At 50.2% G+C, this 23,531-nt stretch overlaps 1 protein-coding gene and 1 long non-coding RNA gene across 5 annotated transcripts in view; one reads left to right on the top strand and one right to left on the bottom strand.

The window, feature by feature from the left end:
• UNC45B (unc-45 myosin chaperone B) overlaps nucleotides 1–23,531 on the bottom strand; it is a 32,029-nt gene that overhangs the window by 3,323 nt on the left and 5,175 nt on the right. The window contains exons 6-19 of the mRNA XM_045525493.1: nucleotides 20,048–20,215; nucleotides 19,323–19,491; nucleotides 17,215–17,385; nucleotides 14,787–14,958; nucleotides 12,008–12,308; nucleotides 10,986–11,080; nucleotides 10,654–10,795; nucleotides 9,787–9,927; nucleotides 7,226–7,353; nucleotides 6,308–6,374; nucleotides 5,518–5,631; nucleotides 5,054–5,169; nucleotides 4,100–4,217; nucleotides 1,505–1,660 (exon numbers count right to left, since the gene is read on the bottom strand). Coding sequence (XP_045381449.1) covers nucleotides 1,505–1,660; nucleotides 4,100–4,217; nucleotides 5,054–5,169; nucleotides 5,518–5,631; nucleotides 6,308–6,374; nucleotides 7,226–7,353; nucleotides 9,787–9,927; nucleotides 10,654–10,795; nucleotides 10,986–11,080; nucleotides 12,008–12,308; nucleotides 14,787–14,958; nucleotides 17,215–17,385; nucleotides 19,323–19,491; nucleotides 20,048–20,215 — 2,058 coding nt within the window. The remainder of the gene's footprint in view (nucleotides 1–1,504; nucleotides 1,661–4,099; nucleotides 4,218–5,053; nucleotides 5,170–5,517; nucleotides 5,632–6,307; nucleotides 6,375–7,225; nucleotides 7,354–9,786; nucleotides 9,928–10,653; nucleotides 10,796–10,985; nucleotides 11,081–12,007; nucleotides 12,309–14,786; nucleotides 14,959–17,214; nucleotides 17,386–19,322; nucleotides 19,492–20,047; nucleotides 20,216–23,531) is intronic.
• LOC123620337 lies at nucleotides 531–8,414 on the top strand. Of its 4 annotated transcripts, XR_006728811.1 has the most exons (6): nucleotides 531–1,673; nucleotides 1,752–1,874; nucleotides 6,266–6,508; nucleotides 6,806–7,006; nucleotides 7,286–7,446; nucleotides 8,162–8,414. It is a non-coding gene; the product is annotated as an uncharacterized LOC123620337 (long non-coding RNA). The 4 variants fall into 4 exon arrangements; XR_006728809.1 differs by lacking the exon at nucleotides 1,752–1,874 and having other exon boundaries at nucleotides 5,942–6,508; XR_006728808.1 differs by lacking the exons at nucleotides 531–1,673; nucleotides 1,752–1,874 and having other exon boundaries at nucleotides 5,309–6,508.

Genomic DNA, 23,531 nt, shown 5'->3' with positions numbered 1-23,531 from the left:
GTAAACTCTGCACTGAGTCTCCTTCCCCAAGGAAAGGAGATCAAGCTCAGCTCACTGTGGTAGGGCCCAGGGAAGGTTTCTGTGCTGATGGGTCCAGGGCCCATCGCTCCCTGGGATGAGCCATTGGAGGCTCAAGGGAACGGGCAATAGAAACCCAGTAGTGTGGGACTCCGGGACAGGAGGAACTGCTGCCTGGCTTTCCAGGGCATATCCCAGCTGATGCGAGACTGCTGTGTCCAGCATCCCACGTGTCCACAGGGTCACACAAAAGATGGATCTGGGCAGCTTCACAGACTGCCCAGGATGCCCGTGTCAGGACAAAAATGCAGTCAAGGTTTCTGAGCCCCTCAGGAAGAACAAAGAAGTGGCCAAGAGTGGGTCAGCAATCCTGAAGGATTCCAATCCACTCCCACCAAATGGCTGTGCGGCCTCGGGCTAGTTACTTTTCTGCACCCCAGTTTCCTCATCTGTAAAGTAGGGATAATAATAATAATATACACCTCACAGGGTGGTTGGGAGGATTAAGTGACTTAATATATGTAAACACTTAGGGCAAGGAGTCACAGAGCATCCTGTGAGGACCTGCCGACAGTTACATGACCACAGTTACTCCAGCAGAGGCTACTCTAGGGCAGTGGTTTCATAGTGTGGTCTCCAAGCCAGAAGCATCCCACCCCTAAGCTGCAGAATCAGAGTATCTGGGGAAACTGTTTTAACAAGCCGATTCTTATAGTTATGAGAATGCTCGCCTTAGGGAAAGAGGCTGAAACCCAAAGACCATGCAGGATGAACTCCATCCAACAGAGACACCCTCCCTGGTTCCAAGACAACAGAAGCCCCCTTGGAACTTAGAGCACACACCCACCCATGCACACACCTTAAACTAACTATCTAAGAGAGCCTGCCTTTAAACCAGATGTAAGTATCTTTAAATTGAGATGGCTACACCTTTCACCATCAGAGAAGATGATGAACTGAGTTCAGTTTGGTGAAATAAGGACAGTTCCATTTTTCACCCCCATGTTTGTGACTGTTTGTGACTGTGTAAATATCATTCCCATTACACCTGCCGTGATGGTCCCCGTCCCACCACAGGAGCTGGTCCTCGTGTCCACTGAGGGGAATCTGCAGCCTCTTTTCCAAACCCTGAGCTCCCTATAGCAGCCCAACCACTTTCACTTTTCTCTTGAGAAGCTCAGGAGCTCCGCATCAGTAGTTAGAGTTGTTATTATGAAGTAATAAAATACGTGCACCACCAAAGGCAGTGGGTGAAATTGCATGGAGGGATTTGAGCTAGCACACTTGGGAAGTCCAGATAACGAGTGTAAGTGCTGAAGGGTACAGACCCTCCTCTGTTTAGTGGTAGCAACAGACACCTGGGGGCTGGGAGGGGTTACTGCGGGGTCTGGCCTCCCAGAGGATCATCCAGGACAGTGTGGTCTGGGGGTGGGGAGATTCCCTAGAGCCCACCCAGCCCCTTCCTCTCCCCAGGGCCCGCTCATACCACTTGAGTCATCTTGAGGCACAGTTTCTTGTGTGCCGCTGTCAGCATGGCCAGGGCCCCCGCAGCTGCATTCTGCACCTTGTCATCATCCTCCCCGCACAGCAGCACCACCAGCTTCAGCCGGTCATTCCCGTCGGCCAGGAACCGCTCCTGCACCTGTGGGAGACAGGTACGTGGCTCAGGGAAAAACGCCCACCACCTGCCCAGCCTGAAGAGGGAAAGATGCATCTGAAGTTCTCTGACCCAGGATCACGTGGAGTTTTCCTTTGAGCAGCTTGCTCATGCTACCTCCCCCAGGAAGCCTTCCCTGATTGGCTGGATGAATTCCTCCAGCTAAAGGATCAAGGAACTAAGGGATTCCCCATCCAGGGTGAGTCACCATGTCTGTTTGTGTTCAGCTCTCCACACCAGAGGAAAGAGGCAGGGAGAGACTCCCGGAGAGTAGATGATGCCTGAGGAAACGTGTTTCCCTTCCTTTGGGGGAAGCTTGGAAGGTTTTTCCCACAATGGATGGGGATCTGCTAAATGACTCTGCAGAGACTTGGGCAGGAGCAGGGGACAGTTAGGTTGCTTAGTATTAGGGAGCTGCTGTACGGTCTCCACCAGGCGAGGGATGAGTTGTCCCAAGAGCCTGCAAACCTGAAGAGTCTCCTGGGGCCCAGGGCCCTGCTATGTCCAGAGAGGTATTAACACCTGGGAGCATGTCACTCCCACCCCCCTGCACTACTGTAAAGTCTGGTTGGTTAAGTTTAAGGGCATTTTACTGGGTCGGGTTTCCCAGTAGTGGAGCTCCAAAAGGGGACAAAGGCCACAGCTGCCCAGGTGTGACCCTCCACCTGCATCTCCCTGAAGCTGGGGCCGTGGTCACCAGAGGTGAGAGCACAGCAGAGGGGTCAGCACGGTGCCCTCTCATGGGCACAGTTGCTGCGAAGCAGCCGCCCTGCCAGGGACTCTATTCATGCCCTCTCACACCTAGAGGTGGCAGTACCCGGTTCTCATTGACAGGACCTGAGCGGAAGTGATGTGTGTCACTTTCAGGCCACCATGGGTGGGTACTACTGGTGCCTCTGGTCCCATGGTCTCCCTCCCCACGCACCATCAGAATGGAGATAGACCACAGAGGGGGAGACGGTTCTTGATGATCAAAGGAGTCTGGGTCCCCAAGCCATTGTTTGGAAGTGAGCCCCCTGACCCAAATGGGACTATGGCACGGTAAGCAAGAAATGAGCCTCTATCCCACTGGGGCCACTGTGCATTTTGATTTGGGTTGTTGCACCAGCTAGCGCCCCCCAGGGAAGGCTGCCTTCCCCCTCCCATTGTCTGTCTCTACCCCCCAGCCCTCCCCACCTCTGCCCTCCTTGGACACATCCTCTTTCTTCCACATGGCTGCCAGCCCCCCCCCACCTAGCCCCCTGGGGGACCCTGGTAGCTTTATTTCCTCTGACTGAAACAGGCTTTGGGGGTCAGGTTTTCCTCCCATAACAGTGAGATCCAGGACTTAGGTATTGGCCAGGGGCAGTGGCTCATGCCTGTCATCCTAGCACTCTGGTAGGCCAAGGCGGGAGGATCGCTTGAGCTCAGGAATTCGAGACCAGCCTGAGCAAGAGCGAGACCCCGTCTCTACTAAAAATAGAAAAAAAAAAAATTAGCCAGGGGGTGGTGGCGGCTTGCATTTGTAGTCTCAGCTACTCGGGAGGCTGAGGCAGGAGGATTGCTTAAATCCCCCTGGAATAAAGGAATTTGAGGTTGCTGTGAGCTAGGCTGATGCCACGGCACTCTAGCCTGGGTGACAGAGCGAGACTCTGTTTCAAAATAATAAATTTAAAATAAATAAATAAAAGACTTAGATATTGAGGGTAAACAGACTGTGTCCCATACCAGCCCCCATGTTAGGGCCCAGGAGGGCCACTGGGCCTGGCCCTCATGTTGACGTAGACCCTGTGTTCATCTCTGAGATTGTACCTACAGGCACAGTGATTCTCTGACAGGACGGGAAAAAGAAGACATTCGCCAGACAGTTATAATCTGTCCCATTACTGGACCATGAGGCCTATGGCATGTTCTGAATTCATTTTCTTTTTTATAAATCCTGTAGTTATTCTGAAGAGAGCAGCTATATTGCATTGCAATTTCTATGGAAACAGTGATAGTTCATGACATGCTAACATTGAAAATATTCCAAAAGGGTTTGTAACTGTATTTGGCATTTCTTCATTTGTGTATATATTTGGAGCTTCAGTAAATGCAAGTGGTCTCAGCTTCTCTTGACCTCTCAGAGGCCCTGGTCTCTCAACCTCCTTTGTTATGAGGTTAATTAGGCCCAAGGAACTTAGGGAAATGGTACCTTCTGCCTCATCTAGCCCAAGCTTTGGAGTCAAACCCTAGCTTGGGATAATACTACTTTGTATTTTTTTCCTTCATGCATATATGTTTCTCAGGGCTCCTATAGGGAAGGGGCCCTGTAAACTAGGAACTATTTGGGAGGTCCTGGATTCTCTGGCCACAGTAATAGCCCCCGATCTCGCCCCAGGTCCTGCCCTCTGTCCCCCTCTCCGCCTCAGCCACGCCCACCCCCATCCTGAGCCCCAGCCTCACCTCCTTGTTGACCACCATGTTGCACATGCACTCAGTGGCCGCCTGCCGCAGCTGGTCGTGATTCTCAAACATGTAGTTCTCGATGTCTGGCAAGGCCCTCTCCTTAAAGATCTTCTGCCTAGGGCGGGAGGGTGGAGGAACAGAGGCCCTCGAGTCCTCTGCAGTGAGCATGTGGGTTTTCTGTCCACCCCAAGGCCATCCCTCCATCCTGGTGGTGTCCCTCCCACAGCCTCCGCCAGCATGGTTGTGTGGCATTGAGCCTGCCTCCAGCTCAGGAGGGAGTACCCAGGGGCATAAACCCAATGACGTAGCCCAGGCCACAGCAGTGGGCTCCGTGATGAACACGTCACCCAACTGAAGAGCCTCTGTGTCATGGTTGGCAAAGAGAAATTCTCTCTTTCCTGTTGGACATGAAGCCAAGAGGATGTGAAGTCCAGGGCTGTCCTTGTGCCCACAAGAGAGCAAAAAAGCCCATCTGAAGATTAAGACAACACGGAAAGGAGAGGAGAGGCAGAGAGAACAAGGACCCAGGGCAGCTTTGTAACCCCTGCATCCAAGCTGCACCTGAATCTGCTTGCCCCAGATTCTTAGTTTACATAAATCAATAGATTTCCTTTATGCTTAAGCCAATTAGAGTTGAGTTTTCTGCTACTTGCAACCAGAAGAATCCCAACCCAAGACATTCCACCGAACTCCTGCTTCCAAGAAGGAATACACTGTCCCCACCTGTCCCCCTGGATATGTTTGTGCTACTTTAGAAAGAAGTGCCTTTGCGGTGTCCTGTGGAATCCCACATCCACATGGGGTCTTTCTGAGAGCTGACTCAGACCCTTCCCACTGCCTTTGATGCCTGCTGTGAGGAGAGGTATCAGAGCACGTTGCCTGTGACACTTCAACCAAACACTTTATGGGCGGCTCTCTCCACCCCTGCTCCCTCCACCCCGCCCCACTCACCGGAGTTTGTCACTCCGCCCAGACAGGTTGGTGAGGCCCAGGAGAGCCTCGTAGTTCTGGATGCCGTCCCTCTGCGTGTCCAGGAGCCTCACAAGGGGCCGCACCACCTCATACACCTGTCGGGGAGGGGCCGAGGGGCGGGTCAGATGGGGACCGCGTTCCCCCAGCACCTTGCATTTGACAGCTTTAAGTCTCCCAAAGTACTTTTGCATGCATCGTCTGATTTAATCTGCACCATGATCCTGGGAGGCCGGATTACCTCCTTTGCTCTGCAGATGAGATAACTGGGTTTGGGGAGGACAACACTATTTGTCGGAGGCAGAACCAGGCCTGGGATCCAGGTGCCACCAATGTATTGCCCTCCCTGTGACAGCACCATGCCCCGCTCCCAGGCTGAGGCTGGTGACAAGGCGAAAGCCCCTTGGGAGCAGAGGTTGCCCTATCCCACCCATCCAAACACCCACCCGCTCCCCGGGGAAGGCGATGTCCGGATTGGAGACAGCGGCGATCTTTGCGAGGGCGTGGGCTGCCTTCACCTTGCCCACGTCTGTGCCCTCCAAGGCCAGGGGGATCAGGGCCTGCAGGAAAGGGCAAGGTCATGACTCAGTCGTCGAAAATCAGATACTTAATCATTATTCCCTCCCCCTGGTTCCCAGGGCACATCAAGGTCTTTACCCTCACTGCCTCCCACCCATCCAAATGTTCCTTCAGCTTTTGGAAAAATAAGTAATTCTACAAATGGATTTTTTACTTTCTGCCCAAGCCAAACCCCATCATGACAGTAGCCATTTACTGAGCACCTACTGGGAGCTAATAATTTCCGTGTATTTTCTCTAATCCCTGTGACATTCTGCAAAGGGAGTGAATGATTTCCCCCCTGTTTTCCAGATAAAGAAATCGTGGATTGGGGAGATTAAGTAATTTGTCCATGGTTACACAGCCAAAAAACAGCAAGAGCAAGATCTCAGCTGCAAGTCTTCCATATCTACCTTGGCTCCATGCTTCCTTCCAACAGCAAGGAGGATAAAAGGGATCCCGAGTACACACCATGACACAGCATCAAGTCAGGCAGAAATTGGTTTGGGGCTATGAGCGCAGGCAGCACAGACAGACAACTGCGTGCTGAATTCCAGCAGGCTGGGTTGGGGCAGGGGGTACATTATTCTTGGGCCCAGCGCACGCTTACACACACGGTGTGCTTCTCCCCCGTAGGGCACCTTCTAGGAAGGCAAGGACCTTGTCCTGCCCAATTACCTTGCCACCACCTTGAGCCACAATGGTGCCTCGGTCCTTTGGATTGTCACACAGTGCCAGGAAGACCCTGTAGGACCACCGAGAAAGGAGAACATTTACTGCACCGGCACAGCCTTCCGGGACTCAGCAGGCCAGTGAAACCCTGGACAGTGCAACTTGTGCTCCCAGGATTAGCCACCCTGGGAAGATACCATCACAGATGTAAGTGGCTGGGAAGGAAGTGAGGCCAAGTGGGGTTGCAAAGAGCCCCCCATCCCGATTTAGGGAAACAACCACCCCAGAGAAACTCTTTAGCATGGAGACGCCCAGGACCTCAACCATCTGGCCCTGGTCTCATCTAGCACGACCCTCTCCGGTGCGCTCCCTGCTCCAGACATACTGTCGGAGAACCCCAAATTCACTCACTCTCCCTTCATTCTCAGTATCTTTGCAGATGCTGCTCCCTCTGCCTGGAGCCTTCCCTCCCTTGCATTTGGGTGGATCCTTTTCTTCCATCAGGGCTCTACTGAGGTGTCACATCCTCCCTGAGGCCTTCCTGGCTGCCTACCCACCTCCCTCCAGTCCGTGCTCCAACCAGCCCTCTGGACTTTCCCCATCGTGGCACCATTGCATTGTACTGCATCTTACTGCATTGTACTGATCTTGCTGCCACCCCCACTAGGCTGCACAGCGACTATGCTTTTAATCTCTGGGAACAAGGTAACCAGAATGGACAGGGACTCCTTCCTCCTGATCCAGACTTCCACCTGTGATGACCCGCCCACCACGCTGCTTTTCAAAACTGATCCCCCCTCAGTCCCTCTCCAGGCCCCTTAGTGGCTCACCCCCTCATTTAGACCCCCGCCATTCCTATCTCTCTGTGCAGTCTCCTGTCCTCCAGGCCCCTCAGGCCCCAGCCCTGACCCACTGCAGCCACACCTGGCCAGCAGCTCCTTGGTCTGGTCGGTGAGAATGGCACTGTCTGCTTTCACCATACAGGCCATCGTGGAGATGACACCCGCCTTCAGAAGCCGCTTCACCCGCATGTCTACAAAATCCTTCTTGTCCTGGGGAGATGAAAGAGTGGCAATGAGGAAGGGGACTGCACACCAGGCCAATTTGTATTGGAACCAAAGATAGTGCATATCTGAATTCTCAAGGTAGGTTGAATGGCCGCCAGAGATAACCACAGCCTAATCCCTGGAACCTATGAATGTGTGACCTTACAAAAGCAAAAGTGACCTTGCAGATGTGATTAGGTTAAGGATCTTGAAATGGGAAGATAATCTGAGATTATCTGGGTGGACTCAATGTAATCACAAGGGTCTTTATAAAAGGGAGGCAGGGGCCAGGCACGGTGGTTCATGCCTGTAATCCCAGCACTTTGGGTGTCCAAGGCAGGAGGATCACTTGAGGCCAGGAGTTTGAGACTAGCCTGAGCAACATAGCTCGAGACCCCATCTCTACAAAAAATTAAAAAATTAGCCAAGCATGGTGGTACAGGCCTGCAGTCCCAGCTACTCAGGAGGCCTGAGGCAGGAGGATCTCTTGAGCCCAGGAATTCGAGGCTGCAATAAGCTAGGATTGGGCCACTGCACTCCAGCCTCAAAAAAAGGGGGGTGTGGGGGAAGCAGAAGATCAGAGTTAGTACTAGGAGATGTGAAAATGGAATGAAGCAAGAAGTTGGAGTGATTCAAGGTCTCCAGCCAAGGAATGTAGGTGGCCTCTAGAAGCTGAAAAAGACAAGAAAATAGATTCTCCCCTAGAGCTTCCAGAAGGAACCAGCCCAGCTGATACCTTGACTTTAGCCCAGTGATTCTGAGTTTTAGGACTTCTGACCTCTACAACTGTGAGGACATAATTGTGTTGTTTTAGGTCACTAGGTTTGCGGCAGTGTGTTATAGAAGCAATAGGAAACGAATACACTTCTCCAGATCCCTTCTCCAGACAACCACCAAGGTGTATATGGTATGTCTGCTGCTGTGCTTTTCTTCTCCTTGTCCTTGCTCTCCCTGCTCCCAGTACCCAATACAGAGCCTGCAGAGTTGATACTGTAAGAAAATCAATCCCAGAGACCCTCTCATTCACAGAGGAGTGACATAAAAGAAAGATAATCTAAAACATTAGATGACCCATATATTGCTTTTCTTGCAAAAGATTGGGGTGGAGTGGGATGGGGGTGGGGAGAGAATATGGGCTGTAATGAAAGGGGATAGCAGGTGAAGCTGCCATGACAACAGATTGGGTTTTACTGGAAACCCAAAGTCAACCCAGGGTTGAACGGTCACCACAGTAATCCTCAGATTGGGAAGTGGTCAGGAAGGGGCTGACAATCATGGGCAATCATTAGAAGCCACATCCGAACTTCATAGCTGCAGAACATGCTCTATGCTCTTGCCTGGATGAAATCCTCTGCAGCTTTTAAAACTGATTCAGAGAATGAGATGACAACGTGGAAACCACATAAAATATGTTTCCAAAATTGGGCACAAAATGATAACTACATTCTGATTATAACTATGAAAACTAAAAAGATACTCAGAGGGCCGGGCGCGGTGGCTCACACCTGTAATCCTAGCACTCTGGGAGGCCGAGGTGGGAGGATTGCTTACGGCCAGGAGTTCAAGACCAGCCTGAGCAAGAGCAAGACCCCATCTCCACTAAAAATAGAAAAAATTAGCCGGGCATGGTGGCGCATGCCTGTAGTCCCAGCTACTCGGGAGGCTGAGGCAGGAGGATTACTTGAGCCCGGGAGTTTGAGGTTGCTGTAAGCTAGGCTGACGTCATAGCACTGTAGCCCGGACAATAGCATGAGACTGTCTCAAAAAAACAGACAAAAAAAAAGATGCTCAGAAAAAACAAAGCTTCTGGCAGGTAATGTAACATACCAAAATGCTGACAGTGGTCACGTGGAGATGATGTCATTGTGAGTGGTTATTCTCTGTTATCCACCTTTTCATTTGTTTTGCAGCATGGTTATATTACTTTGATCACTTTTTAAAATCCAAATGATTTTACTGGCTGTGACTATTTTGCATATATATCCATATGCAAATGACATACAAATCACACCTTGTGTACAGGGAAGCACCAGGGAGGGCCCCAGGGATGTGTGACATCCGGGCTAATACCGAGCCCAGTTCCTCCTACTTAGCACCCGTATTACAAATCCAGATATCCCAGAAAATCCACATCATTATAAATGTTGGAAATGTGAAATAAAATTGTCTTATATCCAGCACACACACAATGACGTGAACTGCTAAGTTTCCTCGGGCTACAAAATTAAAACAAAGAAAAAACTTGAGCGCCATCTGGTGGGGAAATTTATTAATACCACCATCGTCGTCAACTGCTCGGTATCTTACAGCGCCCCCCCCCCCCCCCCCCCCCCCCCCCGACATCATCCCAAACCCACAGCCCTGACACCACTCTCTTTGCCACCCCACCTCCTCTGGGCCCCGGTGGCACAGACTCTCCCGGGCCATTCCCGCGCCCACCTTGGGGTGCTCCTCGGGCACGTGCTGCTTGGAGAACTTGGCGAGCTGGACGAGCTCGGGGATGACCTCCTTGACGTCGTAGCTGTTGGTGCAGTTCACCAGGGTGGTGGCCACGGAGTACAGGATGGTCTTGTCACTGCTCTGGAGGCACAGGGTGGGGGGAGGCAGAGAGGGGACGTTAGGACGAACCTCGTCCAGGACGGCTCCCTCGCACAGCCGGCAGGTTGGACTGGGAGAAGCGAGGCCGGTGGGGCTCGTCCTGGAGAGAGAGGCTGGCACGGAGACGCAGGGCTCTGCGCCTAAGTGGGGGACAACGTCTCCTGCACAGTCAACAGCTCCCCTGACAGCCTGAATAGGGTCTTCTCCCGAAGCTCTTGCTTTGTGCCTCTTTCAAAAGCCCGGTCCGGCACTTTCCCATCCAACTGGGGTGGGGACAGGGTGGGAGCTGGACACCCTCCAGTTTGGCCCTGGTGGGAATCCCTCCCCCACTTCCTCCCTTTACTGGTGGAAAAGAGCCAGGAAGTCGGCCCAGCAGAGGAGGGGAGGGGTCTGGGGGGATTGGGGGAAGGAAGGGGCCCAGACAGGCTAGACGCTGCCTCTTGGTCCCTCAATATGTCACTTCCAGAGGGCCCAGGAGAACACACTGTCTTCTTGTTCATCCTCCCACTGCCTGGAAAGCATGGAGAGTGGTGAGGCCATTTTACAGGCAAGTAGAACGAGGGCCAGAAAGAGGGAAATGGCCAATCCAGGTTCATATAGCAGGTAGAGGTAGAGCCAGAATGAGGATACAGGGATCCCATCCCTGTGGGCTTGGACCCAGTAGACCTTTCCTGAGGAACCAGCTTAGAGGGCAGACTCCACACTTGCCTTGGCCAGCTCGAACATGGCCTGCAGGGCAGGGATGTCCTGGACAAAGTCATCCTTCACATCCGCGTCCAGCGTGAGGTAGGCCAGGCCCTCCACTGCCCAGCGCCGGGTGCGGGTGTCTATGGACGCATTGCACAGCCACCTGGAAGGGCGGGGGCAGGGCTGCTGGGAAGGGTGCCAGGGCCGAGGGAGTGCAGTGATTTCAGGGTAGTGGGCCGCAGGTGAGGGCCCTTTCGCTGTCTGGTGTCCACTAGAGCATGCCCCAGAGACCACTGCACGGGAGCCCAGGAGGAGACAGGGGGACCCGGGAAATATTAATGCAAGCCTCTTACTTGCGACACTGTTTGGCCAGCTTCTCTGTCGATCCTTCAGCAAACTGCCTGAGACCATAGTCTGTGCCGCCCGCAGAGCCGAGCTTACAGAGTCCCTGTGGAAAAGAGGAGACACCACAGCTTGGGGACAAGGCCAGGCTCAAACAGTTCCCTGTGGTCGGGACACTTCGCCCCTCTTTCTTTGCCTGGATGCACCTGTACGCAGACTATAATTCTCAGCTCAGGTGGCTCCTCTTCTGAGATGCCTTCCCTGATGCTTGTAGGTTAGGGGAGATGTCCACAAAGCAGCAGGGTCTTACCCTGCCCCTTTTCCACACGATTTGGATCTCACAGATGTTTTGTGTCTGCCATTTTGAAAAACCAGCGCAAGAAAAGACTAACCGTATCTGAAACTCAATGGTAAACCTTGTTATGGCACAAACACTGGCAGAGAAATCATATGTTGTGGATAACAGATTCAGATGTGCAAAATTTTACCCGGGGGAAACTGGGCCCTTTTTAGGGGGAAAGAAAAAAGTCTTCCATAAGCGAAAACTCACAATGGCAGAAGCTAGACTTAGTTTTTTAGGAATTGATATGAACAACAACAAAAAAATACAATGACTCAAATCTTCACTGTAATTGTTTATAAGAAAAACAAAATATCAATAAAAATAATTTCAATAAAGTGAAAATGGAAAAAATAAAACGGTTCAACAGTGCCATCTGGAAACTGAAGAAGGAAACAAACACACTTTTTGGAATTTCCTTGGGAAATACTTTCTGGACACAAGCTCATCAGTGTTCGTGCTGTTCATAAGCACAAAGGCTTGTGAGCATCCTTGGGGTTAAACGGCAGGGTCCGCCATTCTGTGTCCTCACAGCCCCTGCCTATGGCCCTGTTCTGCCTGTGCCTGGGCCAGGGTGCCCCCCTCTAGCATGGTTTCCTCAAGGACGGGGGTCTTGGCTCATTCATCCTGGTGCCCCTGGTGCCTGGCATGGCGTCTGGTACCAGGAAGGTGGGTGGTACCAAGCCCACTCACCACCAGCGTGCGGATCTTGATCTTCTCGTTTTTGGTGGTCTTGTAGATCTGTTTGAGCAGCGACACGCCATTGGTGATGATGAAGGTGGCGCGGCTGAGCTTGGTGGAGGCGTGGATGAGGGCCTCCACGGCCACCAGCTGGTCCGCCTCACGCTCCGAGCCACACAGCGCCACCATCATCTCCATCACGCCTTTCAGTCCCAGCAGCTGATTGCCCAGGTCAAAGGGGCCCTGCAGGATCCCTGACACCGTCTGGATGGCATTCACATTCTTGTCCATGTCCTGGGGGTCAAACTTGCCCCTGAAACAAGGGGCAAAGGTGATCAAGAACACTGGCCTTTGAGGGTGGAAAGAGTGTGAGATTTGGAGGCAGACAGATTTGGATTTGCATCCTTGGCTCCACCACTCATGTCCTGTGTGATGTTGGGCAAGTCACTGAACCTCTCTGAGTCTCAGGTCCTGTAAACTGAAGACAGTACGACTCCTCCTCAGAGTTGTAGTGAGGATAAATGACACAACAGGTGTGACTCAAGGATTTACATGCAGGAGAGTTATTAGCGAGAGCTCTTGGGAAGAGAAGGAAGCAGGACTGGGCAGAGGGAGGCATTGGGCTATGATGCAGTCACCACAGAGCCTCAGCCTGCAAAGAGTTCTGGAGCTGGGACACCCCTGAAACTTGTGCCAAGTTGGGGTGAGTCTTTGAATACCAGCTGCCCTGGGAAGGGTGAGACAGCTCGCGTCACCTGAGGCAAGTCTCAAAGAGACATAACAGCTACCAGCCGACAGCCTGTCCAGCAGCTGGGCTGTCTGGTGGGACAGTACAGCAACCACAACACAAAAAGGCCCAGCATGGTGCCCGGCACACTGTATTGCTCTGCGACATAGCTAGTCAATTCTGTCTGGTGACCTGGTCTCAGTCCCTTCCCCTGTCAGTGAGGGTGTGGGCCTGATGTCCAGGAAGGTTCTGTGTTGCTTTCAGAATCTATTGTCACCTACTCTGGGGGAGAATCGCTGCATGGGGACATCAGAGGTGACATGCCCTCTGACGCTTCTGTGATCTGCCCAGGTCAGTTCTATGCGGGGAATCGGGGCAGATGTGCACAGCAGACGTGCAGATGTGCATGAATGAAAGAAGGCAGCATAGAATAGCCAGGAGAACTCTGGGACCTGGGCTCTGGTCCCATATTTGCGTCTGTCTGCTGGTGACCTTGGGCAAGTCCCTCTGGGGAGAGGAGTCAGCTTTGGAAGCTCTGAGAGCCTCTCCAGCTCGGGCACTCTGTGTCCTGTGCCTCAGGTCTCCACCCAGTGCCCAGCGAACCCAGAGCCTTTCAGAACGAGTGGGGGTCCTGCCTTTGGAGTTGGTTCCCAACGCCCCCTGGTGCCCAAACCTCCACACAGCACCTGGCCCCTGACGAAGCAGGGTGTATCACCTCCTTGCTGCAGACCCACCGGGAGGGCCCTCCATCAGAGAGCCCAAAAGAAGACTAGCTGGGTGACAGTTGTTGGAAATCAATTCGGGACCTCCTGAGGGACCCAAGATGTGAGCAGGAAAAGCTGAAGCCAAGGTAGAGAAAGACAGAGAAACCACAAGAAGCTTTAAGTGAACCAAAGTCAGGGATTAGTAGAAGCTGTGGGGTGGAGCAGGAGTTCCCAAATCCAGGGAGCTGAGAATGGTGTTTGCATTTTAAAGGGTAAAAAAAAAAAAAGGATATGTGATAAAGACCTAGATGTTCTGCAAAGGCTAAAATATTTACTCTCTGGCTCGTCCTTTATAGGAAAAGTTTTTCAACACCTGGAATAGAGAAAAGAAAAGCAGAGTGAAGGCGGGGTCTTCACCCACCCCAGACTCACCTGGTGCTCTTACCGCACGCAGCTTCCTGAGCCACAGCCCAGACTACTCAGTCAAGGGCAAGTGTCTCAGAAATCTGAATAATTTACAAGTTTGAGAATCATTGCAATGAAAAGTTAAAGGCCAAGTAGCAGTGGGGAAAGAAGGGCAAGGACTCATAAAGAGAAGCAGAGACCCAGAGAGACACTTGAACCACAGCGATGACTGAGCGGCCCTGAGAAGACCCAGGAACTCCAGTAGCTGAGGGCCCCACCCCTGTCTAGCCTCTGCAAAGCCACATGTTCTTAAAGTCTTTGCCCAGCCAGGCCTCACTCCTTGACAAGCTGACATTTGTTCCTTTCAACCACAGAAGCCACTGGTAGGTTTAAAATACATCCAAAAATATTTTGGCATTCCTCCCTTCGAAAGGTGGAACCTCATTCTCTCCCCTTAAATGTAGGCCAGACTTAATGGATGACTTGCTTCTAAGGAATGGAATGTTGTAGAAGTGGATGGCGTGTGACTTCGGAGGCTAGATCATAGAAGACATGGCCCCTTCTGTCTTGCTCCTTCTTGGGGCACTTGCTCAGGGAAGTGCTATGTGGTGAGGACACTTCAACAGCCTGTGGAGAGGTCTGTGTGGAGAGGAACTGGGGCCTCCTGCCAACAGCTGGCAGCAAAATGCCAGCCATTGATGCACCATCTTGGAAACAGATCTTCCAGCCCCAGTCAAGCCTTTGGACGGCTGCAGCCCCAGCCAATATGCAACTGTAACTTCACAAGAGACTCTAAGCCAGAACCACTCAGCCATGCCACTGCCAAATTCTCATTCTACCATGAGATAATAAGTGATTACTATTATTTTAAGTCACTAAATTTTGGAGTAACTTGTTACACAGCCGTAGATAACTAATACAGAGCCCAACCCTGTGAGGCCTCCAGGAAACTTACGTGATGTATTCCTCGCAGATCTTGCGGAAGTGGTCGCGCTCTGGGTCACAGCGCAGGTCGTCGTAGAGCTTGTTGATGAGGACAGAAGCCAGCATGCGGGTGTTGTCGGTCAGGGGTAGGCAGGACGGCAGATCTGGAACCTGCCCCACCACCTTCAGGATCTTCCTCAGGCCTGGAGGGTAGACAGCGGCAAGGGTAAGACTCTGGCTAGGCTCTGTCCTCACAAATGCACCCCTCACTCGGTAACGTCTTATCACCAGCTTCTCTCCAGCCCCGTCTGTAGGCAACACATGCTTTATCCAGAGGAAGCGCACGAGAATGGAGTCTAGAGCTCCTGGTTCAGGCTGGGCGCAGTGGCTCACGCCCATATTCCCAGCACTTTGGGAGGCTGAGGCGGGAGGATCGCTCAAGGTCAGGAGTTTGAGACCAGCCTGAGCAACAGCAAGACCCCGTCTCTACTAAAAATAGAAAGAAATTAGCTGGACAACTAAAAATATATAGAAAATATTAGCCGGGCATGGTGGCACATGCCTGTAGTCCCAGCTACTCGGGAGGCTGAGGCAGGAGGATCACTTGAGCCCAGAAGTTTGAGGTTGCTGTGAGCTAGGCTGATGCCACAGCACTCACTCTAGCCTGGGCAACAGAGTGAGACTCTGTCTCAAAAAAAAAAAAAAAAAAAGGTGAATGCTGGGAGGCGTGAATCCATGGGTGTTAGGAAGGAATTAAAAGTGCCTTTAAAAATTAAAATTGTTTTAAATGTTTTAATTTTTAAAATTATATATTTATTTATTTATGAGACAGGGTCTTGCTCTGTCACCCTGGCTGGAGTGCAGTGGCTTCATCATAGCTCACTGCAGCCTACAATGCCTGGGCTCAAGAAATCTTCCTACCTCAGGCTCCCAAGTAGCTGGGACTACAGGTGCGCTCCACCATGCCCAGCTAATTTTTTATTTTTGTAGAGACCCGGTCTTGCTCTTGCCTAGGCTGGTCTCAAACTCCTGGGCTCAAGTAATTCTCCTGCCTTGGCCTCCCAAATGGCTAGGATTACAGGCCTGAGCCACCACACCTGGCCAGTTTTTTTTCTTTTAGAGACAAGGTGTCACTGTGTCACCCAGCTATGTCACAGTCACAGCTCACCACAGCCTCCATCTCAGCCTCCCGAGCAGCTGGAACTATAGGCATGAGCCATTGCACTGGCTTAATTTTTTTTTTAATTTTATATGTTCTTAATTTTTAAATTTTGTTTTTAGAAATTAAAATTTCTCACTCCCCAGCTGGGGTCCCAAAAGCCTCCCTCAAATGCACGTCATTACTGCCAACTCCTGTCACCTCTCCAACCTCGACTCCTGCTTTCTCCTTCCTTTCCTGCCCATGCCTTGAGCATCTCCTTCCTCTTCTGTTCCCACACTCTGGAAGCTCCTTCTTGTCAACTTGACCCTTCCCTCATCCAAAAGCTTACTGCAGGTTTGACATCTTCACGGCTCACCTGTCCGATCCTCCCAGCACAGTTGGCACAATGTGCAATACCTCAACATTGCAGCTTTGCATTCATACTTCAGAATTTCTCAACCCACATTATTTTTACCCATGTGCTATCCATTTTGGTGCCCTTCAAAAAAAGAAGAGAGTAACACATATTGCTCCCCACCTGAGCCATCCCATAAACCATGTGGTTGAGCGTAAATCCTAGTGCAGAGAAAAGAGGTCTGTGGTTGATGCTCAACCTTTCTAGTAACTGCAGAGAAGACCAGGGCACGGTGGGGCTTGAACACTAAATCTGTTAGAGTCTCAGCACTTGCATGCTCACTTTGCTGAGATCAGGAAAAACCAAGCAAGGGAAATGTAATAGCAAAAGATAATAAATTTCAAGCTGGTCAAAGCTGATTTGAACCTTCTAGAATAAGGTATGGCCTTGTTCTCTGTCATAAAACCTGTGAGAGAATTTGCCATAACAGATTATAAAGCCACAGGTATGATTCCTGAACAGTTAAAGAAGTTGATTTAGGTGAGGGGTAACACCCTGGGGCTGACGAATTTAGCGACTATCCGCTAGGAGGTTTTTAACTGTGCTTTAACATAAAGTATACTTGATGCCATTTGCTGCCTTCTAGAAGGCCTGTGAAGTATTTTACCAACCATGAGACTTCTGGAATGTTATTACCCCATGGTGGGTGGGCTCCTACTTATTTTTCTGCACTTGCCCCCGTTTGTTGGGTAACTCCACCCGGGTGCCTTGGGGTGTGTTTGGGTACTTTCTGGGTGTGTTCAGGCCCTGACCTACACCTTCTGCCTTTACCCACCTTTGCGGTTGGGACTGAAGACTCCTTCCAGACGCGAGTGTCATCTCTGTCACTTTCTGCTCAGTGCCAAGTACCCTGGTGACCACTTAAAAGGCTCACGTGAGCCCCGAGCCCTCCCACCTCCTCACCGTTATCCACCACGTAGATGGTGCGCGAGTTGTCGTGAATGGCAAGGTCCTTCCTGGGGACGTTCTTATTGAGCAGGTTCAGCGCCTGATCCCTGCCCTGGCCAGACACCTTCTTACTGACCAGCATGTCGAGCAGGTGGCTGGTGATCTGCTTCAAGTCCTTCTTGGTGTCTGAGGAATAAGAGGACAGGAAGAAATAGACGTGCGGGGAGTCTCAGATATAAGGGCCAGGAGTGGCGGAGGCTTTGAGATGCTGAAAACACTGAATCCACCGCTTTCTAGACATGTGAATGTCCCAGGAGAGCATAGTATTGCCCGTGTCACCCCCTAAAGGGCAGGAAATTCCCAGACCACACCCCAAGGGGTCCTCCAGCCACCCTGAACACTGACTTCGGTGACAACCCATTCCATTCTTGAACAGCTCTGGTTCTTAGAAAGCTCCTCACTCCCAGCAATGACTGGTAGAGCTCCAGGGACACTTTATGCAGTTTTTAATAAACTGATTTAATAAAATGTTTTCCGGAAAGGAAATTTATACTCCTTGTAGACGATTCACTCCGCACAGATTCAGGCATGCTGAGAGCCTGCATTCAGGCCTCTGCCTATGACGCTAGGACTCTCCCGCCCCCTGGTGGATCTAGCAAGGCAAGCGCCTTTTCCTGATTTTTGCCCTGTCTGACCTCCCTGAGACTTAGAGATTTGTGTTCTAGTTCTAGGATGGAGCCCAAAGGTGGGCAGCCAGGCAGAAAACAAAAGCTCTCCAAACCACGTCAGATAATACCTGACAAAGCCATTTCTTTGCAACCTGGAGAAGGGAAGACATAAGTGGACATGACAGCTTGTTTTCAGATAAAGGTGTATCATGGGGGTGAGATAACAGACTTATTCTGTGCAGGTCCAGAGGGCACAACTGGGACCAGAGGTGGGTGGAAGCTACAAGGAGATGGATTTGAAGTCGACATGTGGGAGGATTTTGTACAGAGATGTCCAACCCCAGGAGCACCCAAGGAAGCACCCTGTCAGTATTCACGCTCTTGGGTAACCTCCTCCCACACTGGCCCTGGGACTTCCCATGTGACTGCGACACAACCAGAGGCTTACTAGCACTTGCACATTGGGACCTGTCCATTTAGAATCCAGCCACCATGTTGTAAGGAAACCCAAGCTGGAAAGGCCACCAGAGAAAAACCAAGGTCTCCTGGCCAACATCTCCAGTGAACCACCAGCCATACAAGTGGAGCCATCTAGGACCTTCCAAACTTTCTAGCTCAGAAAAACAAAGGGACTAGCTAACTATTAGCATGGTAAGTCAGAGCCACATCAACAATCCAGGGCTCCAGAAGGTTAGCATTATTAATCTATAAAGAGCCAGACAGATAGAAAAAAGGAAGGATATACACAGTAGTGATAATAATGGTTATCTGAATGGGTGATTATAAGTATTTTTTTCATCTTTTCATAATTCTATATTTTTCTACATTTCTCCAGTAAGCCTCTGTTACTTTTCTAAGATTGTAGTAAAATATACGTAACATAAAATTTACCGCTTTAATCATTTTCAGTGGCATTAACTATACTCACATTCTTGTGCAACCATTACCACAATCCAACCACAAAACTTTTTTCATCTTGCAAAACTGAAACTCCATCCCATTAGACAATAATATCCCATTTCTCCTCCTCTAGCTCCTGACAAACACCTTTCTACTTTTTGCCTCCATGAGTTTGACTACTCTAAGACCCTCATATGAGTGGGCTCATACTGTATTTATGCTTTCGTGACTGTCTTATTTTACTAGCACAATGTCCTCAGTGTTCACTCATGTTGTAGCATGTCAGAAGTCCCTCCCTTCTTAAGACTGAATAATGTCCCATCGTATGTATATATCACATTTGGCTTGTATAGTTACCTGCCGATGGACGCTTGGGTGGCTTCCCTCTGGGGCTATTGTGACTACTGAGGCTCTGCCTGTTACTTTTACAACCAGAAAATACAGATAACAATAAAACCAAGCCACCACCACACACAGGGAATGCCCAGTCTGAGCTGGTGACTGACTCTCTCCTTCCCCCATCCCCTCGAACTAAAACTGAAGGTCATCTCCTACCTAGAACCAGGGCTTCCTCCTTCCCTTGATGCTCCCGCTTGTCCTCCCCGGACAGGGAGTCAATGACGGCTTGGAGCAAGTTGCAGACGGCCAGAGACATCTCCTCGTTCTCGCTGGACATGAGGCTGCAGATTCGGTCTATCCGCACTGCGTGCAGAATCGCCATGGCCTAGACGCCCAGTGAGAATCTCAGTCAGCTGCCCTGCCCCTCCCTGCCAGCTGCCATGCAGGTTGGGGGGTGCATGATAACTGTCCCCACCCCACCCCACAGGGTAGGGAAATGAGCCCAGGCAGCTGATGCCTCATGGGGCCCCCCGGTCCTGGAAAGCTCTTGACACAAGCCATGTCCCTTTCCAGAGGTCAGGGCTGTGCCGTCCAATACAGTGGCTGCTTGCCACATGGGACTGCTGGGCACAGCAATGTGGCAAGACCACATAGAAATATGCCGTAAGTATAAAATACACACTAGGTTTCAAAGTCTTAGCACGAAAAAATGTGAACTATCATAGCTTTGCATTCAGCTCTTCCCCGCAAACCACTTTCAATAAATTTATCTTTGTTTAGTCAGACCTGTTTCCAGCTCAAGGGATAAAAGCACTGGAGCACTCTTTAGCCTTTGTATCAAGTTCTATTGATGCCAGCCACAGCCCTAACCACACGTGTCACCCTCCTGATCCTTGGACCAGCAGCCATCGGCTGCACCTGCCCCACAGCCAGGCCCTCACCCTGGCTCGGTGGCCACTGCACATGCCCGACAGGGTCCGCACTGCAGCCAGCATCAGCTCAAGCCTCTTGGTGTCCAGAAGCTGCAGCAGCAGGGCCACTCCATTGCCCTGGAAGATCTTCTCAGCCCCTGATTCCTCACGGCCTAGGACAATGAGGTTGTTGGCAGCCTGAGGAAGGAAGAGGCAATGTGGGTTACAAGGGAGGTACAGCCATCCAGGCCTTGACCGTGGGCCAGATACAAGAGCTGGTGCAAAGACTGGGTCTTGAGAACCTCTTTCTATTCTCTCACCTTGTAATCCTACTCCCAGAAACACAGCCCAAGAACATAATACAAAAGAAGAAACAGGCCGGGCGCGGTGGCTCACGCCTGTAATCCTAGCTCTGGGAGGCTGAGGCGGGTGGATCGCTCGAGGTCAGGAGTTCGAGACCAGCCTGAGCTGGTGAGCCTGAGCAGAGTGAGACCCCGTCTCTACTAAAAATAGAAAGAAATTATCTGGCCAACTAAAAATATATATACAAAAAAATTAGCCGGGCATGGTGGCTCATGCCTGTAGTCCCAGCTACTCGGGAGGCTGAGGCAGTAGGATCGCTTAAGCCCAGGAGTCTGAGGTTGCTGTGAGCTAGGCTGATGCCACGGCACTCACTCTAGCCCGGGCAACAAAGTGAGACTCTGTCTCAAAAAAAAAAAAAAAAAAAAAGAAGAAGAAGAAACAAAGTAACTTACATAAAGACCAATTTGATGCAATATACGGCAGCCACTAAAATCATAAATAAAAAGACTAAGAGTAACTTGGAAAAAAATTGGTAAATAGAATCAGAATCAGATGGTTACTCTGTACTTATGTTAAAATAAAGCTGTGCATACATTCTTATGGAGAAGGACTAGAAAAATGAAGTGTTCTTACATGAAGACTCATTTCCTTAAAATTTTTCCTTTAATATAATTTTGGCATTTTTTGTTTGTTTGCCTATTCAGGGGAATCTGAAATTGTAGGGGTTCTCAGGAAGGCAGAAGGTGGCGAGCAGAAAGCACTCACTAGATGGGACCTGAAAGCCCTGTAGAAATGTGGTCTTGCTATGTTGCCCAGGCTGGTTTTGAACTCCTGGCCTCAAGTGATCCTCCCACCTCAGCCTCCCAAAGTGCTGGGATTATAGGTGTGAGCCACTACACCTGGCTCACTTTTCTTTAAATTGAAAAGTACAAGGCCCTTAGCTGATAATGCTGGTTCTGATTATGCCTGCCTGGATTGCTGTAATCAGTCCCCTCCCCAGCACCCCACTCCCCAGCTCTTTGCCCACTTCCCCTCTCCTCCCACCTCCTGAGTTCTTCTCTCAGCCCTTGGGGTCTCAAGTTCTGCTCCAGATCTGGGGCCTTTGAAGGTTCATGTATCCTCAGGCATGGTGGCTCACGCCTGTAATCCTAGCCCTCTGGGAGGCCAAGGCGGGTGGATCGCTCGAGGTCAGGAGTTCAAGACCAGCCTGAGACCCCGTCTCTACTAAAAATAGAAATAAAAATTATCTGGACAACTAAAAATACATATAGAAAAAATTAGCCAGGCGTGGTGGCGCATGCCTGTAGTCCCAGCTACTCAGGAGGCTGAGGCAGTAGGATCCCTTAAGCCCAGGTGTTTGAGGTTGCTGTGAGCTAGGCTGACGCAATGGCACTCACTCTAGCCTGGGCAATAAAGTGAGACTCTGTCTCAAAAAAAAAAAAAAATTGTTTTAAAAAGTTTATTCTGCTTGGAAAAAAAAAGGAAAAAAAAAATTTTAAGTTGTTTTATCTATCACAACTCATTATATACTCTCAAGAGTTTGTTATTAAAAAATATTTGCAAGGAGACCAGACTGGACAAGGAAGAGGAGACTAGACCGGACGAGGAAGAGGAGACCAGACCAGAAGAGGAAGAGGAGATGAGACCAGACAAGGAAGAGGAGATGAGACCAGAGGAGACCAGACAAGGAAGAGACCAGACCGGACGAGGAAGAGAGTGCTAAGTTCTTAATATGCAATACCTCATTCAGACCTCATGAACCATCCGATAAGATAGGTATTGTTCTTTACCTTGTTTACAGATGAGGAAGCTAAGGTTCAGAGAAGTTATAGAACCTGCCCAAGGTAACACCTTAACTCATGAAACTGAGACTCAAAACCAGGCCTGACTCCAGAGTCTCTGCTCTCAGCCATCATGCAAGTCAGATACCTTCTTTCTGCCTATAGGGTTGTTCCCACAGCTTCCTCCAAAGGTGTCCTCAGGCTGGCCCCGGGGCTGAGCCACAGCTACTGTCCTGGTGATTTCCAACCCCACATTTTATTTTTACTGTGGATGGGGGGGAGGGACACAGTCCTGGGCTGGAGGGTAGAAATTGGGCTTCTTGTGCTGTTCTGTCTCTGGACACAAGAGGGTGAACTCTCAGTGGGCATCTCTTGCACTGGGCCTCACTTGCCCCATCAGTAACATGGGAAGAATAATCCTACTCCTGGTGCCTGCCAAAATTACTCTTTTTTGAGATCACATATGGAAGAAATCTGCATAAAGGATGAGCACTTATTAGACTATGTGTAGATCTGGCTCCCAACCAAAGTTCCAGACTTGATTCCCAAAAGTTTCCAGCAAACTTGGAAAACTTCCAAAGGATCTTTACTTCCCTGCCTTTGTTCCTGCCTTTCCACATATCTGAAAGGCCTCCTCGTCTTCACCTACCATAATCCTACCTGTCCAAAAGGCGTAGTTCATAGGATTCCTCCTAGAAGGTGTTTGTGGACAGCTGTCCTTGAAGTGATCAATTTCTCCTACCTAATCTTTGGCTGTAAGCACTTAAGACAAACATCACTTCTAGCCTTGCCATATAATTACTGATGTATGGAACATCTTCTCCATGGAGGACATGTGTTGGGTTTTGCTTGCCTAATATCTTCTCGCCCTTTCAGTAACAGCAACTTCATTTTCCTCTGGTGAACAACCTTCCCTCACTTTTAATCCATATGATTTGTATGGGGTCAACCTCACTTCCAAATCCAGAGGTAGGCATGTGACGTAGGCCTATTCAGAGTTACTATAACGGGTTCAGTGAAGGGCAGGTGACACAATTTAAAGCATTGAGAATTACTCCTAGGACTTTTGCTAGGACCATTGGCACAAAAACATCTATTTTTGCTACAATTGGATGTAAACATGGAGCTGTGAGGGGCTTTCACATGGAAAAAAAAATTCCTGAGGATGAAGCCACCCAAGAACAGGTTATAGAAAGAGATCTAATCTGTAGGATAACATTGTTGGGAACCCTTGGATCTTAGATTCAGCTATTCCTGAAACTATTAGTAGAAGTAACCTGCCTAGGACAAATAAATTCTGTCCCCCGCCCACATTCTTTTTTTCCTTTTAAGCTAGTTTGTGTTGGGTTTTTATAATGTAGAATTGAAAACTAGGAACACAACCTCAATTTGTTTATGAACTTTAAGGGGCCAAAGGCCTGACCTTTTTA

The sequence above is a fragment of the Lemur catta genome, chromosome 15 (genome assembly GCF_020740605.2).
Source record: "Lemur catta isolate mLemCat1 chromosome 15, mLemCat1.pri, whole genome shotgun sequence".
NCBI classification, from domain to species: Eukaryota; Metazoa; Chordata; class Mammalia; order Primates; family Lemuridae; genus Lemur; species Lemur catta.
The sequence above is the reverse complement of the archived record's forward strand: the minus strand, read 5'-3'. Positions and strand labels throughout refer to the sequence as shown.